The following is an 18,210-nucleotide window of genomic DNA, read 5'->3' on the forward strand; positions in this document are numbered from 1 at the left end:
TTATTCTTAATTTGCTTTTCATGCCCATGACATGAGTAATACAACACTGGATATACTACATTGCTTCAAACGTAACTTTTCTCCAGGTTCTCTCACCAGCAGAATGGATTATAGTGTTTCATCGCACCAGCGTTAATTGCCAAGGGTCAGAAATGGTTCTGCACAACATGAGCCCTGGCAGGTTGGCCAGTGATGCCCCATGGCGAGCACGTGAATCCCTGCGGACCGGTGAGGTGCCGGGGGCCTCGCTGCACACAAGGATTTTAAAACATTTGATCCATGCTGCCCTGAGCATGTGGGACTTGAGGAGAGTTTCCCTTCAGGCTGCTCTTTGAAGGTGTGAAAAAGTCACCTGAATGGTGTAAATACTATTGCTTTTCAGAAAACTTTTTGCAAACTGGCAGGAAACTCTTCCTTTTTTTGGATTTGTTACGTTTCCTTTTCATCAAATTAGCAAGCAGCCTGCTGAGGGGTCAGGTCAGTACTTGGGCTGGAGCAAAGTTGCTTTGTTAGTCATCTCTTGAAAATCTCTCTTTTCTCTCCAGTCAAAATAAGAGGGTGACACACAGTTGTACAATGCTGCTGTCCCTCTGGAGGTTATTTCCATGCGTGGATATAGTGTAGTCTGCAGATGCTGGACTGAAGTACTGTGATATTTGAACCCTGGTAAATGGTCAGAGGCACTTGGTGACTGAGAATTTTGCTTTTTGTACTCACGTGAGCTGAGGCCATGGTGGTACGTCGCAGAGGTGCTTGGAAGCACTGGGAGTGACGTGGGAGGAATGACTGCTTCTTGCCTCGCCTCTTCCTTCCCTGGGAGAGCAAAGCAGCCAAGTGAAACATAAAATGCATTCATTGCAATTTCTTCTCCCAGCACATGAAGGAGATTGAAACATCTTTGAAAACAATTGAAGCAAAAGCGAATGGGATGAATAAGGCAGGGGAGGTAGGGATATAAGATCTGAGGATGAGGTCTGGAAGTGAGGAAGAAAGAGAGGAGAAGAGAAAAAGTCACAGCAGCTTCAAGGCAATACTTGAGTTTTCTGCTTTTTTGAACCTGAGACCATGAAGTGGTCCCTTTTGGCTCATCTGTGCCAAACATTTTTGCATGTTTTTGGCCCATTCACAGGTAAAAGGAACTGACCCACAGTGCAGAAAGAATTGGTTAATCCGTGTAGTGGGAGCTGTTTGTAAAGATCTGGTGTGTAACACTGTACAGATAAAGGGTAATTAAAAAAGAAATGTTGGAAGGAGAACAGATTTAAGATAAACAATGAAGTTCATATGAGGGAATCCGTGTTTTTACCAGAATCTCAGCACTTGGAATATTTTTCTGTGATTTCTTAACTTCTGCCATCTGTCTCGGTGGAGAGGCAGCCACTTCAGAGCACTACAGGTGAGAACTGCTTGCTGTTTGCTCTCCGTGATAATCTTGAGAGAGGTGGTAGAATAATCTGTCTTCTAGATAGTTCATCTCCTCTGGCTTTGCAGCAGGTTTGTTCTGCATTAGTGAGGATGTTTTCTGGAGAGCTGCTCTTTGCAGTGCCCTAGGAAGTGACTTTTTCTTAAGGTAATAACAGCCTTGATCGTTTCCCTGACATATATAGTTGAAAGCAGTTTGATTTGGAAACTCACCTCTGTTCTGTAGCAGTTGCTTCTGAGGAGTATCTGATGGGTACCTTACTCTCACAGCTGTGCTTCTAGTAGCTGCAGAGTTACTGTAGGTAATGAGTATCTTCAGTACCATTATTGCTGTTCAGTGCAGCCTTTTTTCCTTTTTCTAAATATTCTCCCTCCAAAATTCTCTCCCATCTATTTTTCAACACTGCTGCTCCTTCTATGAGGGGATTCCCAGGGACTAATCACTTACCCTGGTTTTTGCTTCTGCAGAGATGCCGCCTTTCATATTTCTCACCTCTTGTAAATACTGTGTATTTCTGCACCTCTTTTAAGATATTTTCTTTTGGTTTTCATCTTTTTTGAGGCATATTTTGGATCCATTCCTCTTTCCAGGAGCTGTTCACCAGGTAGTATCTGTGCTTGCCATCACACAACATACATTGATAAAGAGTTTGTGGTGGGGTCTGGTTCCCTGGGGTAGGACTGAAGCCTTTGGAAGCTTGGGTCTTGGGGTGAATTCTGCATGGGTGTTAGTTGCAGAAAGTGAGAGCTTTTCTCAGAGTAATGGTAAAATAGGCGATACGGTGGATTTCTGCAAGTCTTTTCATAAGCATCTAAAAGCAATTCTTGTTTCTATTTGTGTTCAGAGAAAGAAGGTTTAGCAAAAGAAAGCATTTCTTGGTGGCTCCTGGTTTAGTACATCCTGATTTTGTTCATGCTGATTTCATTATTTGTTTTCACTAATCCTTGAGGGTCCCAAAACCCCATGTGGAGTAACGTTTAATGGAGTAGCTGTAAAACCACAAAATCTGCTAAATGAGTGGTGTTCCCAGATGATGCTCTAGCAGCCTCTTCTGTGTTTTGGAAGAACTGAATGCAGTGACCTAAAGGCTATTAAATGTCTTAAAATTCATACTAACTACTACATGTCTCTAATAAGTTGTCCTACAAGCTGTTGACAAATTATTTCAAAAAGTGTCCTCTAAAAAACAGTTGTCTCACTGGGATATGGGGAGATATGTTTACTTTCTCCAGTCGGAAGCACTTTTTTTATACTATTTGAAACATTTTTACTGTTTCCTTAATTTTTTTTATCTAATTACACTAAGTATGCCAAGTCCAATACAGAGAGAATTTTTTTTGTCAGAGCTGATTTAGACACATTCAAATCCATTTTACTGATTTATTCTGATTAGTTTTCAACTGTTGCTGATCGAACATCAGAATGTGATCGTTGTCTTCTCAAAACTTTTAGTAAAGATGTGAAACCATTTTGTTTGTATTCCAGTTGCTTAGCAGGCATGGAGGGAAAAGGTTTCTGAAACATTTGAAAGTACTGTTTTTAAAGACATGCTAGCTCTCCTTCCCTGTAAGCCCAGTTGAAATCTAACTGGTTTCAAAATACACCCCAACTCTTTGTTGGCTGCTACAAGCAGAGTGCGAAGCACAAATGCTTGCACATGAGCCTAGTAAGTACTTATTTCACAGCTTGGATTGGTCTCAACTCTTGTGCTTTTCTAGAAGCATTTAATGCAGTAATTCTTGATTTTACAGCATCAACTACTAACGCCAGTCCAGTCTCTACATCCTCGACTGTTGTCAATATTTCCACATCAGCAGTAGCCAGCATCTCACAGGTAAAATTTCTTCCTCATTATATTTACGTGCAGCACCTCCTTCACCTTTGTTTAACACCTTGCCCAAAACTAACAAAGGAAGGCCAAATATTTGCATCACTTCAAATAGAGCACAGTGGGTACTGGAGTTACAGGGACCAGTATGTACCTCAACGTCAGCAAAATTACTCTTGCTCTCTCTTTGACCATGACACTTTTCCCTTAGGCCTTCGCAACAAACTCACTTCCTCTGTTCAGAGCTGTTTCCTTGTCTGCAGATTGTGTGGTGGATCTTAAACAGGGTACTGAGATCTCTGCAAGTGAGACAGTGGAGAAAAAATAGTAGAACTATTTTGAGAACCAAACCTACAGGGAGGATTATAGGTGAATGTTTTTTAAATGCCTTTGTTCTCCCTCAGCAAGAAGAGGAAAATAGGTTGTACACAAACAAAACAAACAAACAAAACAGAAAAGAGGAGATGCTTTCTGATGGTGCTAGAATAAAACAAAGTCAGAAAGCCCTGCGGATAGAGCAGAGCCCTTCCCGCTGGCTGCGACCTGCTGTGGGTAATGTATAGCCCTGTCAGCGGTTACCTGTCATTCAGAATATTTAGATAAGCAAAAGAACCCTCAGTGTCACAACTTTGCAGAAAGAGAATAAGAAGTGTGGAAAATGCAATGGATGCACAAAAATCCTTGTATGCTCATGCCGTTGCTTTTTAAGGTTTTTTCATTAACATAAACTTGCTTGGAGCTGTAAGAGCAAAAAATATTTTCTTTCAGTAGTGCAGCCCAAGGTACCTGGTTCACAAATCCAGGTTGTTTTTTGAGGGAACAGGGAGTGCACAGTGTGCCAGAAGAATGTGACACGACATTTGGGGTGACTGCTTTCTTTAGTATCAGTAGCAGAGATTAAAATCCTCAAGCACGGCTTCAGATGCTTAGTGATCTCCTAAATGAGTAAATAGTCTGGTCTTCATCAATGGGTACTGTTGTGGTTTAGCCCAGCCAACTAAGCTGCTCATTCAGCCTCCCCCACCCCGGGGAACGGGAAAGGGAATTAGAGGGGAAAAGGGAAGGAGACTCGTGGGTTGAGATAAGAATAATTTATTAATAATAATGACAAATAATAATAAAATTATATATGTGTGTATAATGATACTAATATGTACAAACAAGTGATGCACAGTGTAATTGCTCACCACTCGGTGACCGATGCCTGTCCCGTCCCAGCAAACGATTCTGAAACAGGTAAGTCCCAAAACTGCAATCCCAGACAAGTGAGAGACCCGAAAAGAGAGCGAGAGAGGGAGAGAGAGAGTACTTCGAGAGAGCCCTCGGAAGAGAGTTCCTGAAAGAGCAAAAGCCCTTCTTCCCAGTCAACCCTCGTCTACATACTGGGCATGACGCTGCATGATACGGAACACTCCCTTGGCCAATTTGCCCCTCAGTTCTCAGTCTCAGTTCAAATCCTAAGGGCAGTTGTGGACCCCCCATCCCAGCCATGCCCCCCCAGCCTGTTGTGTTCCTGCACACCGGCAAAACACGGGAAGCTGAAAGGTCCTTCATGTCTCACCACCAACTGTAAACATCAGTGTGTGCTGTCAACATTCTTCTCGCAAGAAATCCCAGCGTAAATATAAAACACAGAGCTCTTCCAGCTGCTAAAAAGAAAAGCTCTGTCCCAGTCAACCCCAGGACAGATACCTTTCATCACAGCATGCAAAATAATTGCTTGCTGAAGGCAGGACATGGAGCTCCTGTGGCTGGAGTGCACCCTCAGCCAGTGCCAAGACGGCCTTCTGTTGTTGTCAGTACATCTGGTATCAGAAGGTAGAATGCAAGACAAAACCACAAATTCCAGAGCACAGAGTGGGCTGATGCCTTGGCATCCACTCAGTACTCCCCTGTTACTGTCACACCATTCAGAGTGAATGCATTTTTGAAGAAACTGGAGGCAGAGGAGTGGCCTCCTGTCTGCAGAACCTGCCTGTGCAGGGGCATTGGGCGTCAGAGCTCTCAGCCCGTGTGGGGGTGTCTTACATACGCAGAGAGAAATGGCATGGAGCCAGGCTCTGCTCTGGCTGGGATTGCTCTCTGACTGGCACGTTCTACCATAAAAGTCATCTTCATGTCGAGTGTTTTCTGAAAGAAGTGTCCTGTCATAACCAATCCTTTCCTCCAACAGGAATATCCTACGTACACCATCCTTGGCCAAAGTCAGTACCAGACGTGCTACCCGAGTTCTGGCTTTGGAGTCGTAACACCAGCAGACAGCAACACGGAGAGCAGCGCGTTAGCAACAGCCACGTATTCGGTTGAAAAACCAAACGCCATGGTGCCTACGCGGACAGCGCAGCGACATTCCTCCGGTAATGGCTGGATCTTTAGCAGGGTGGCTGCAAAATGCCTGTGATAGACAGTACGGTGTGCAGACATGGGGAAGACGTTTTTCCAAAAGGTAATTGCAGCACCTTTGCGTGCTGGGCTGGGCAGGACATCTGCCTGCAGCCCGGCCTCACTGGTGTGCGGAGTACTGTGGTGGGCCAGCCAAACTTACCTTTTGGAACTCTTATCCTGCCGCGATTCAGGAAGCAGCTGCCACATGCTCTGAATGCCCAAGGGAGAGGCAATTCCCATGGTGACTGAAGAGTTGCCAGCCGCAGCTCCTTGAGGACCATTGGTTCTGTCAGTGTGCTGGGCTGAATGTTCACTTGGTCTACAAGGCAGTTGATGATATCCAGTCTCAATAGCTCATGCCAGCTCTTTTCCTCCCGCAGCCAGGCGTTCAGATTGCCTGACAGCCATGATATAGCTGCCAGTCCGTTATGGGAGTCCTCTGGGACTGCTCATGCATTTTCAAGAGCTGTAGTTCGGCCTTCACCATGGATGAGTGGGTCTCTGATGTGCCCAGGGGTACATCCTTTCCTTTCTTCTGCTTCATGGCATAAACCATGTTTGAAATGACAGCTGTTCTGCTGTGCTTTGCCTGTGAGCAGATCTGCATCTGCACAGCGTTCGTCACCTGTCGCTTGGCCAGGGGAGGTTTTAGCTGGTAAGAGCAGAGATGTCCCAAGTGGACTGAAAAGGTTTGGCCGACTGTTCTGGAGCAGTCACGTCTTTGGCTGACCTTGCCACTAATGCCGTGTCATGTACCAGCCGCAGTGCTGCTGACTAACATTTCCTCACCAAACCCACAGTTTTCTAAACTGAACAAGGACAAGAATAAAGACTTAGTGCTCCTTCCAGTGTCTTACGGAAGGAGTTCTGAGATTATTCTTGTGTCGTTGAACAGTTTTAAATTGAAGTCTGCTGCCTGTTGCAGATTGATAGGCTGGGGAAAAAAAAAAAAAAACACAACAGATTCTTTTCATTTTTGTTGGTGACCTGGGTCTGGCCAGGATGGAGTTAACTTTCTTCATAACAGCTGTACTGGTGCTGCGTTTTGGATTTGTGGCTAAAGCAGCATTGATAACACAGCAGTGTTTTGGCTGCTGCTGAACAGTGCTTGCACACTGTCAAGGCATTCTCTCCTCCACAACCCACCAGCAAGCAGAATTGGGGTGGACAAGAACCTGGAAGGTGACATAGCTGGGACAGCTGACCTGAGCTCACCATAATTTATAATGTCATGTTCAGCAATGAAAACCAGATCTCTCCTGCCTGAACTGTTACTAAAGGCTTCAGAGAGTATCTCCCATCACGGTTGTAATATTCTGTGCATCAAAGCATTGATTTTTTTTTTTTTTATGGTGGTGCTTTACTCTTTCCCTGGGAAGGATGTTCTGACTAGTAACAGAATAGGCTCCCTACGTCTCCTTGTCAGTTGTGGCCACGGTGCTTGGCCAAGTCTGTGTCTCCAGGGCTGAGATCATCCCTTATTCTTTCCTAATTCTTGGATAGGTCCATGGAGCTGTAGTCTGTCTTTCACAGTTAGCACACTGTGGATTTGTGTGTGATGAACATGCTCCAGATAACGCTGTGCTGTCATTTCACTGCTAGTCGAAGGCTCACAGTGACACAGGAGCAGGAAGTGTATGTGGAGGTGGGAACAGCGTGCCTTGTGTAGTGTTGCTTTCTGGGAAATCTGGGAGGGAGATGCATCGTTAAATACTTTCCTTTGTACACTCATTCCAGACCAAGGGTTTCTGGTGCTCTCTCAAAAAGTAATAAAAGTAATAAAGTAATAAAGCAGCTCCAGGGCAGTGAGACATCTGATGGGTTACAGGTCTTAGGACGGAGGGTGCTCTGTCTTTGGCTTTGTCCTGCAGGCAGGATGCAGTAAGTAGCTCAGTCCTGGTGGACTGAATTGAGGAGACAGAGCTGTTTTGAAATGATGGGACAAAGAAATCATGTTTTATGTTGCAATAAGGGTTCAACTACTACTGCATCAATAAAGCAAGATAACATCTTAACCTTTTGCAAAGGAGCTTTGTGGCCAAATGCTGTAAGCTTTATGTTGGTGTTTATTCTGAGACATGAGAGGGTGAGAGCTGTGTGATTTGTTTCTTCTAGGAGATGCATCCACAAGTCCTTCATTGTCAAGAGCAACAGCAAGTAAAGAGTTAGATGAGCAGGCAAGAAAACACATCCCTGGGAAGAACAGGGGGAAGAGGAAAGCAGATACCTCCTCATCACAGGACAGTGAACTGGAAGTAAGTAGTAACCTTGTTTTCTACAGGTAGCATTGCAGACTAGTATGGTGGTAAAAGTCCTTCTCTCTTTATTTCATCTTGTCTCCATGGAAATGGAAGGGGATGATTTGAATCATAGAATAGTTTGGGTTGGAAGGGACTTTTAAAGGTCATCTAGTCCAAACCCCCTGCCATGTGCAGGGACATCTTCAAGTAGATCAGGTTGCTCACAGCCCTGTCCAATCTGACCTTGAACGCTTCCAGGGATGGGGCATCTACCACCTCTCTGGGCAACTTGTTCCAGTGCCTCACCACCCTCATCATAAAAAATTTCTTCATTAGATCTTGTCTGAACCTACCCTCTTTTAGTTTAAAACTATTACCCCTTGTCCTATCACTACAGTCCATAAAAAGTGTGTCTGCATCTTTCTTATAAGCCCCATTTAAGTACTGAAAGGCTACTGTAAAGTTTCCCTGGAGCCTTCTCCAGGCTGAACAATCCCAAGTCTCTCAGCCTTTCTTCACAGAAGAGGTGTTCTAGCCCTCTGATGATTAACTTTTGTGGCTTCCTCTGGACTTGCTCCAACAGTCTTTCCTGTACTGAGAGATAATTTGGGAAATTCCCATGACCTATGTTATCTGAGAACTGGCACAAGTGAGTTCTTCAGTGGTCCTTGACAAACAAACATCACTTAAATATGTCTTGGATTCATAGTGGCGCATCAGTGGAGGAGACATTTGGATGTCTCTAGTACAGCCTCCTGCCCAGAGGACAGTCTCCTCTTGACTGTCTCCCAGCATTAGGACCATGGCTTTGTCTAGCTGAGTCTTTAGAACCTCCAAGGTTGGAGATCCTGTCCAAGAACTACCATGTCCACCTGGGGAAGGGGGTTTTCTGTTTCCAACTGGAATCTCCCAGGCTGCAAATTTCCCTTTCTTCTTCCGTGGCAATTTTCCATCTGCTACTACTGAGAAGAATTTGTCTCCATCATCTTTGCAGTTCCCTTTCAATTAGTTGTGGTCTGCTATTAAATCACCCTTAGTCTTCTCTTTGCCAAGATAAACCATCACAGCGCTCCCAGCCTCTTCTCCAGGCTGCTGAGCATCTCGACAGCCTTTTGCTGGCCGTTTCTTCACATACCTCTGGAACTGGGGATGCAATCTGGGGTGACCTTCCCGGTGCCAAGGAGGGTGATACAGCACCTTCTATCAGCTGGGCATGCTTAGTGTTCTCCAGCATGCAGTTGTTCTTATCCACACGGAGAGGGTGCTGCTGGCTCATGCTGCGCCTCATGTCCACTGTACCCTCCAGCTCCTTCCAGCCTGGACCAATACAAAGGGTTATTCTACCCTACATGCAGAATCTGCAGTTATTGCACGACTTGTAGTTCCTCTTGGCCTAGTTTTCAAGTTTATCTAAGAAAGTCCTTCTGTACTGAAACTCTGCTGTTCCTCATGGCAGCCGATCGCGCTTACTTACAACAAAAGTGTCTCTGAATAACACCAAGGTCATTTACCTGGTGCTCTCCAGATCACAGACACTAAACTTCTACCCTAGCAGGGCTCTGAAGTTCCTTTTTTGCTTTTGTAACTAAAAAAGCAGGAGAAGCTTTTGAAATAGTTTGACCAAGAGAGCGTTACTCTGAGCATATAGGTGCACTGTAGTGGTATATAAACTTCACTGCGCTAAAATGAAATTGTTTAATTAATAATGTGTTCAGCCTGTAAGATGAATACTGTTGTTCATCTCTGTTAAAAGCATACTGCAAGCTAGCCACAAAAATTAACCCTAAAACTTGCCTTTATTATAGCTCAGTGCTTGAAATATCTCAGCTCTAACCTGCTTTTATTCTCTGCGCAGCGAGTGTTTCTCTGGGACCTGGATGAGACCATCATAATCTTCCATTCACTTCTCACAGGGTCTTATGCTCAGAAGTATGGCAAGGTAATACTGTCTTTTCTGTGGAAGAAAAAACATATCCATCATGCAGAAGTAAATTTATTCTTTGGGAAAGGAATAGAAAATTGTATTTTGTTTTAAACGTACGAGGTGATACTTTTAACTTGTTGGAAGTTTGGGGTGGGGAAAGAACACTAAATTTGTCTTTATACAGAGCTAGGATATGAACATCACAAACACTTCCCTTCTAATAATACAAGTCTTAAAATGTCAAACTGTTTTTATCCTCATTGGGAATTATTGAGGTCATAGCACCTAGTGACAAGAATGATTTTTTTTCTCCTTCAAAATATATTGAAGATTTTTGAAGGTTTTTTTTGTGTTGCCTCTGAAAATGCAGTACTGAAGTGTTTTGTTAAATTTTGGGTCACTGTATTACCAAAATGTGGAATTTTTTTTTTAATTGAGCTGTTTAAAATACTAGGGAAATGGCAGTTCACACCACTGAATGCAGATGCAATTGCATCAGGCTCGATACACAGTGGAAAGATTTATCACAGTTTACTTCTGCCTGTAACCACAGGGAATTTACGTTTTCTCTTTTTGTTTTGCCAGGATCCAACCCTAGTGATTGGCTCGGGTCTGTCAATGGAGGAGATGATTTTTGAAGTAGCTGATACTCACTTGTTTTTCAATGACTTGGAGGTACATGGCAAATGTTTTCGAAAGGCGTGACTCCACGTTAGAATTAGAATTGCACTGCCCCGTTTTTGAGGGCAGTTGTGCTTCAGAGCCACTTAGTGCTGCAACATAACAGTCTACAAAAACTGAAGTGGCTCTAAACACAACCAAATGAAAGAGATTTACTCTTTTATTGGAGACAGACATTCTGCAGACTTCTAGTGTCATTAGCTCTGTTATGGGTTTCTACTTGAATCTGTATAAATAAAAGAGCGATATTTGCATTCTGGACTGGTAAGCACTTTGCTTTTGCTGATCCTGTTTTGAAATGAAGACCAGAGATATGGGGAAAAAGGTGACCTTGAGAACGTCAGTTCTTGGGGGCTTTGACTAAGCCAAGGACAAAATACAACTTGTGCATTTCAGCCAGTGTCTGGGTAGGTTACGTTGGCTGTGTAACAGCCATGAAGGACCAGGGCAAGCGTGCTGTACACATGGAGGTCCCACAGCACCCTCTGTTTTGTTTCCTGCAAGCTCTTTGCTGCTCTCCTGTTCCCGTCCTGCCTCAAGGACTGCTGATAAGCTCCCATCCTCCTTCATGTGCAGTATTCTTTGCCAAGTTAACACCTCACTGTTCTGCACCACCACCATAGAAGTCGAATATAAATCTTTGCTTTAATCATGACCATACCCTGTGCTGTGCTATGATATGTTATCAGATAATAATGGGCACAGTAATGCGACCTGTATGAGAAGGTATGAAGTTATGCCAGAATCCAGAATGAAATGGTTGGAAACAGCAAGCTTCCACACTCATGGCTTCTTTGATATAAGTCCACAAATATGGACTCACGAACCTAATTTGCAGAATTTACAGGACTAGTTTAAAGCTTAGGAAGGCTGAATATGAACAGTGAATAATTAATCATAGATGCATCACTGGTGCACATTTTTGGAAAACAACATGCTTTTGTTGATGCAAACAGAAACTTAAATGAAGTTTCCATTTGTGGCTGTGACTCCTGGCAGCTGTGGACTTGCTAACGTGGTAATGACAGTTACCTCCCTGCCCCAGAAAAAAAAAACCCTACAAATACAGTCTTTTGTGCTAGAAAGGGACTCATTGATACGTTAACTATGTGATCAACAACAGCACTTATTGCTGTAGGTGTTGGTTAGTAGCAGCAGTGGGAAAATGAACATCTTGTGCTAAAGTAATTGCAGCTTATCTCGGGGTTAAATCGGCTGTGCCGAGCGCCGGAGTCTCGACAGTGCCACCACGCTGATGTTTCACTCCGTGGTTTGTGCTGTGGCTCTCTGGTAACGGATCTGACCGTTACGTTAATGAAATGAAATATCAATACTTGACCAGATAATGTGGGTTTGGGGTATTTTTGGTTTGGTTTGGTGAAATGGCTTTTTCCCCTTTTGGGTTTCAAATGACAAGTGAGCTTTGAGCCCAGCCTGCTTAGTAAGCATCGAAGTTCCTTTTTTGCAAGCAACTCAAAGTGTCATAGAAACATGTTTTTTTCAGACTTTTCTGGTACTTCAAATCCCAGTCTTGGCAAGGACCTGAAGGTGCTGAGAAGTAAAACCTAGTGCTGGAAAACAAAGCTAGCTGAAGCTTATGTATAAGTCTGTGGAGGCAGTATGGCATGGCTTGTTGCTGTTGGGAAATGTGAGGGATTGTTTTATATCATGCTTGCTTTAATCTGCAAATTTCAGTATGTTTCTGGGTTACAGTGTGACTTTATTTTTTTCTTAAACAGGAATGTGACCAGGTACACATAGAAGACGTGGCATCAGATGACAATGGCCAAGATTTAAGGTGGTGTACTGATGAATGCATGAGACGTATAGCTGATGTAATCTGTTTTTTTCTGGGGACTTCAGACCCAAATGGGGTTAAGGGTTGGAGGTCAGTATTGTGCAGGGAGTGAAACTTGGCAAATGGTGTTTGTTTGCTGGGTGGTATTTCTTTGAAGACCTACGAAACATTAAGACTTTTGGAATTAAGATGTGAGTTATATTGTCCACTGTTGAATGTTGCCTATGTGCTCAGCGGTGTGTCCTGAACGGAGAACCAACACTCCAAACTTCACGTCTTGACCTTTTAAAGTCTGTCTGTGACTTGCATCCCTCTGTGAGCTGATCGTGGGCGCTATCAGGCGGGGTGAGGTTAAGTTTTCTGCTGCATTAATGAGCTGAATGGGCTGATGGAAAGGTCTGAGAAGTGCCTGTCTGCCAGGGAGAAAGAAATATGGGAAAGGTGGTGAAGCAGGACCTGTTTCCTGCAGTCATGAGCCAGTAAAGCAGCTCATCTGCTTGTGGAGCTGCAGCTGTGATGTAAAGACACAGATGTCATGTTTGGAAAATACTGTGCTGGAGTTTATCACTGCAGGATGAGAAAGTGATAGTGGGAAGGATGCTCTCCGTCACAGAGGAGTGAGCACCAAAGGGCAAAGGAAGGTTTTGTGCAAAAGCGGAGTTGCATCAGTACGTTTCAGTCCAGCAGTTCAGAACTGGGAGCAAATTAGTTGGGTATCAGAGTACATTGCCCATAGAAGTTGGTCTCTGCTGTCGAGGTGCAGTGGTGGTTGTGCAGAGTTCCTCTCTGAGATGCTTTTCCAGCTGCTGTGAGAGCTGGAGTCTACATCCCCACCAGGAAAGCTGCGGTGATTCTGTTTCTGTGGCACACGTAACAGCTCTGCTTTTCTGGAACAGCAACTACAATTTCTCCACGGATGGCTTCAGTGGCTCAGGAAGTAACACAAATCACAGCTCGTCAGTTGGTGTCCAGAGTGGAGTGGACTGGATGAAAAAACTGGCCTTCCGCTACCGCCGAGTGCGAGAGATCTACGACAAGTACAAAAGCAACGTTGGAGGTGAGTGTTCACCTGCACCGACACCTGAGCACTAAATGGAGTTTGTGGTGCCATTCTCCATCCTTCCTCGGAGCTTTTGCTTCCCTGAATGTTTGGGTATGAAAAGTAGCCATTCTCTGAGTGCTGTGTGGGATCAGATCTCCATGGAATCTAAGAGGGTACGTCTTCCAAAACTGAGTGCACTCTGTGAGTTATCGTGTAGATAGGAATGGTCAGTCAATCCTGTATCTGAGAGAAAATTTTGGTGCCAGCAGTGTCCCTTTGCTAATTTTGTATGAAAGGCTGTCTGTCACTCTGCTTGGAATGGGCCTGCATGACTTACATGTCGTGCTGCTTAGGAGGTCTTTTCACTTGTGTCTTCACAAAATACCTTTTATCATGCCATTGTCAAGAAATAGTGTTCATCTTTTGACTGTTGTGCTCATAGTCTGACATGGCATCTATACCATCGGTTCACGAAGTCACTTGAGGTCTTCTAGTTTTGCTTCCCTTCCAATGCCAAAGTAGTAACAATGATGCAAACCACAAATACCAAATGTAGAGAAATTTTCTGCTTGGTCTGAATCTTGCCATTGACATCCCTGGGAAAGAGGTGCTGCTGAAGCAGCTCACCTGGCAGGGTGACGTGGCCTGCTGGGTTGTGGGTTTGGGTACCCTTTGCCTACACAAAAAAAATCCTTGATAGAACATTTTCTGGGATGTATTTTCTACAAACCAGGTGTTCAAAACGATAACATTCAGCCTTGAAAATCCGTCAGTGTAAGTCTGCATTTCTGTATACTGCAATTACCTTATTTCTGGTAGGGATCAGACCATTATTCCATATTTTTGCACATGGGAAACCTGGATGCAAAGTTTTTCAAGACCTGTCTAAAGCCACATGGTAAAGCAGTTAGCAGTGCAGCCCACAGTGGGTTCCCCGTGGCCTCAGTGTCAGAGGGCTGGAGTGAGGTAGGGGTTTCATACGTCATGGCTGGAAATTGGGTGGAGAGAGGTTCAGACTCAAGATGCTCCTTTCTTGTTGGGTTTAATGACGGAAGCAGGTTTGAGTTATGGCCTCCATTTCTGTCTGCTTTTAATCCAGAAGTGGATGCTTTGAGAAAATGATATCTAAAAGGGATAAAAAAATACAGGGATTTAAAATAAGGGATAAAAAAGATACCTAAAAGAGCCTGAAGTGGGAACGGTCCTTGTGCCTGTGGGGAGCAGGAGGTCAGACAGGGTGAATGCAGGAGTTCCCTTCCCTGTTGCCTGTGGCCTTGGACAACATCTGCTGTCGTGAGTGCTTTGTACAAGAGAAGTGCATTTTGTTGCATGTATCCTGAGAAATGGTTTGAAATAATCAGAGAAAAGTATCTTCCCAGTTCCCTACTGTCAGTCACAGATGGGTGTCTGGGCTCATCCGTGTCACTGGAAGCTGGTTTCTTTTATTGCCTCGAGACAGTCTCAACTTCCAGATGCCTTCAGTACCGTGTTATTTGTTGCTGAACAGGCAGCTGTTAAATTAGGGGATGGCAAATCCTGTTGGCAGCTGGGAAAACGTGTGTTGCTTGTCTTCCAGGGCTTCTCAGCCCGCAGAAGAGGGAAGCGCTGCAGCGACTGCGGACCGATATAGAAGTGCTGACGGATTCCTGGCTGGAAACTGCACTGAAGTCCCTGCTACTCATACAGTCCAGGTGGGGAAACTGGAAATGTGTGTGTTGCTTTCTCAGCCCGGCCGCTCACTCACATTCACATGCAGTGGATGCAGTGCTGTGTTGCAGCAGTGTCCATGTGTAATACTACTGAGAGCTGCTGGTCACAGGTGCTGGGAAGCAAAGTGAGCGGGTGCAGGAACTCCATTCCTGAGCACCCATTGGGATTTTTCTGCTGCAACATGTGTTGTTAAGAAGGTCCCCAAAATAGGACTGTGCTCGCAAAATTACATTTCTGCCAGAGAATTTCTGCTTAAAACAAAAAGCAAACAAACAAAAACCATGAATCGAAATCTTGGCCTTAAAAGCCTCTTGGCTTTGGACAACAAAGCACATGGCACTGTGGAAAGCCCAGGAAGCTGCCCAGAGCAGCCCTGGGCACCACTGGCCACAGAGGTGCTTTTACAAGTGTTTTTTGTCTTTTAGAAAAAACTGTGTGAACATCCTGATCACAACCACACAACTGGTGCCAGCTCTTGCCAAAGTTCTGCTGTATGGATTGGGCGAGGTGTTTCCCATCGAAAATATTTATAGTGCTACAAAAATAGGTAAGGGGTCGTGCTGAGTACCTGGCAGAGAGGGGTCGCAGCGGGTTACTGGGGTTTTTACACAGGAAATAAAATTTCTGCAGCTGAGCAGCCCCCGTGGCTGCTGTGATCCAGCTGGCCATGCAATAGTGGTGGCCTCATGAGCTGAACTGGGTGTTATCCCCTTCCCAGTAAGACAAGAAAGTGTTTCTGTACTGGGAAGAAGGGACCTGTTGGAGCTTCTGCTACTCTGCCTAGGGCTCATTCTAATGGGATTGTCTTCTGGCAGGTAAAGAGAGCTGTTTTGAGAGGATCGTGTCACGATTCGGAAAGAAAGTCACCTATGTGGTGATTGGAGATGGGCGTGACGAAGAGGTGGCAGCCAAGCAGGTGGGTTTCTGCCTCTGGGGGGGTGCAAAGGGAAGCTGCTGCCGCAGTCTTTTTCTGCGGAGACTCTTTTTCCACAGCTGAACTCTTCAGGCCAGGGGAAGCCAGAGGAAACTTTGCCTTTCATGCAAGAGATCTTTCACTATGTTAAGATTGGGAGTTTTCTGGCTCTTCAGGGTTTAAAGTTTCTGTTCTACTCTTTAGGATTGCGTATAACATTGTCCCTGTGAAACAGTATCTTGATGTAGCATGTCTTGATCACAGTATGCAGCTATGAGTTAGGATCATGCGAGTTCTCAGAGTCAGGACTCATTTGCCAGACCAATACACAGCATCTGTCATTAGTCTGAATTAAAAATAGGGAGCAAACAGTTTGATTGATTTGGACAGGCCTGACTAGGTGATTCAGTCATGCCAATGAAAGGCAGTGAGGTGCATAGATTACTGTCAGGACATCGGCTCTGCATGTCACACTGTCTGCCACGTGCTAGAGTTGTCACCTACGCAGGTTCCCTGGGAGCCCTGGGAAGGCTTTCCTGGGTTAAGCAGCAGCTCACAGCTGAGCACTGAGGTTTCCATCATGAAGCAGCTGATAGCCAGTGCTGGTGCCTGTCATAAGCAGATGTGCAGATAAGCTTCAGATACCTGTGTGCATACAGCTGAGGTCCTTCCTGAAGATGGTGTGCTCAGACAGTGCTGCCGCAAACACGGTGTTGCACAGCCCTGCAGGTGTGTACCTTGACTGCTTCCACCTCCTTGTGAAATCACTGATTGAACCTGACTCTGTCGTCTCTCTGTTACAGCACAACATGCCTTTCTGGAGGATCACAAATCACGCAGACCTCGTGTCCCTTCACCAAGCCCTCGAGTTAGACTTCCTGTAAGAAGTTGCAGCAAAGGCGTGACTGCAGCTCCTGCAAGCCCTCTCCATCACTGGGGAGGCAGAAATCTCATACCTTTGGGGACTCACTTTTCAGCTTGATGAAGAAAACATACCTAATGCAAACTGTACAGTAGAACATGACAGCAGGTCATTTCCTCAGGAGCACAGGCCCTGCCAAGTACAAAGGTGTCCCATAAAGAAGCACTAGGCTCAGCAGAGCTAGAGCTTGTCTGAAGAAGAGACTTACAGAAGCCAGCTGAATTCCTCTGGCAGGTAGTCTCCAGAGGGAGGGGGTGATACAACAGAAGTATTTGTAAGAGCCTTCTCCTTTCTATTCAGCTTAGTTGTAGAACCCAAGTAAACACAAAATGTTATTTTTATAGAAAAATACTGATGGCAGAGCTGAACCTCCCTTGTTTCGCAAAGCCAAAAAGAGCTATGTTTTTTTTTCCATGGGAAATATTAATGAAAATGTCAAAAATACCTCTATTGCTGTGAAATGTGTCCTCTCTCCTTCCCTGGCTGTTCAAAGCAGTTAATTTATTACAATGTCCTTATGTTATTTCCTCAACGTGGGATTACTGGAAAATAGCAAGATAAGGGAATGTTTCTGAGATACGTGGTTCCTCGTAGAGGAAAGTGTCGGTGTTCTGAGTTGATCCTGGTGGCTTCTAGTCAATGTGTGCACGAGCCCTGTTAACAAATAGGAGATCATTGGATTCCAGCTGTCCATGACCCAGACCATAGATCCCGTAGATTTTCCCTGTAAAAGGAAACAAAACTGCCTGCGAACATTAGATACAGCACAACTTTACTGCAGACTGCTCAGATGCGAACAGCATCCTCGTCTGGCCTGGAAATAATCTGAGAGAACTAAATTCTCATGAATGATACAAAGAAGGGGATGGTTATTGACCTTCACCTCTGCTTTCCTGATTCCATTTGTGAGAGTGAGTTCTTTTTAGTAGAATCAGATGCAATTTTCTTGTATTCTTCTTTACGCTAGCCTAACTACATAGTTAGAAACAAAACCCTTGTTAAGAGGGACTTAATTTTCTGAGACACTGTGACTTGGCAGCCTGCAGCACGCTGGCCTTGAGAGGGATGCTTACACTGATTTTTCTGCTACCATCTCGGAAAAAAGGCTGGAGTCAGTGACCTGCAGTACCACTAGCCAGAAATAGCCAGCTGGAGACTCGGGGTTGGCACAGGGTGCTGGTTTTGTGCCAGGTGAGGCTGTGTTCAGTGACATCTGCCTCCTCCCTGTACCCCGATGGCAAAATCAGCCAATTAAGACTGTTGTGGGTCAGGCCACTCCAGCAACTGAACCCACACAGCCGGTCACTCCCCCTCCCCACCCCCAGGAATGAGGGAGAGAATTAA

At 44.8% G+C, this 18,210-nt stretch overlaps 1 protein-coding gene across 3 annotated transcripts in view; it reads left to right on the top strand.

The window, feature by feature from the left end:
* The window catches only part of EYA3 (EYA transcriptional coactivator and phosphatase 3), a 65,229-nt gene extending 47,919 nt beyond the window's left edge, over positions 1 to 17,310 (top strand). For all 3 annotated transcript variants that reach the window (XM_086625951.1, XM_086625949.1, XM_086625950.1), the window contains 11 exons: positions 3,175 to 3,257; positions 5,425 to 5,608; positions 7,752 to 7,891; positions 9,732 to 9,815; positions 10,386 to 10,475; positions 12,221 to 12,279; positions 13,176 to 13,336; positions 14,898 to 15,012; positions 15,457 to 15,578; positions 15,847 to 15,947; positions 16,748 to 17,310. In XM_086625951.1, coding sequence (XP_086482077.1) covers positions 3,175 to 3,257; positions 5,425 to 5,608; positions 7,752 to 7,891; positions 9,732 to 9,815; positions 10,386 to 10,475; positions 12,221 to 12,279; positions 13,176 to 13,336; positions 14,898 to 15,012; positions 15,457 to 15,578; positions 15,847 to 15,947; positions 16,748 to 16,828 — 1,220 coding nt within the window. In that variant the 3' untranslated portion in view covers positions 16,829 to 17,310. The remainder of the gene's footprint in view (positions 1 to 3,174; positions 3,258 to 5,424; positions 5,609 to 7,751; positions 7,892 to 9,731; positions 9,816 to 10,385; positions 10,476 to 12,220; positions 12,280 to 13,175; positions 13,337 to 14,897; positions 15,013 to 15,456; positions 15,579 to 15,846; positions 15,948 to 16,747) is intronic.
* The last annotated feature ends 900 nt before the right edge of the window (positions 17,311 to 18,210 follow it).

Source organism: Tauraco erythrolophus, chromosome 24, assembly GCF_009769465.1.
Source record: "Tauraco erythrolophus isolate bTauEry1 chromosome 24, bTauEry1.pri, whole genome shotgun sequence".
NCBI lineage: Eukaryota > Metazoa > Chordata > Aves > Musophagiformes > Musophagidae > Tauraco > Tauraco erythrolophus.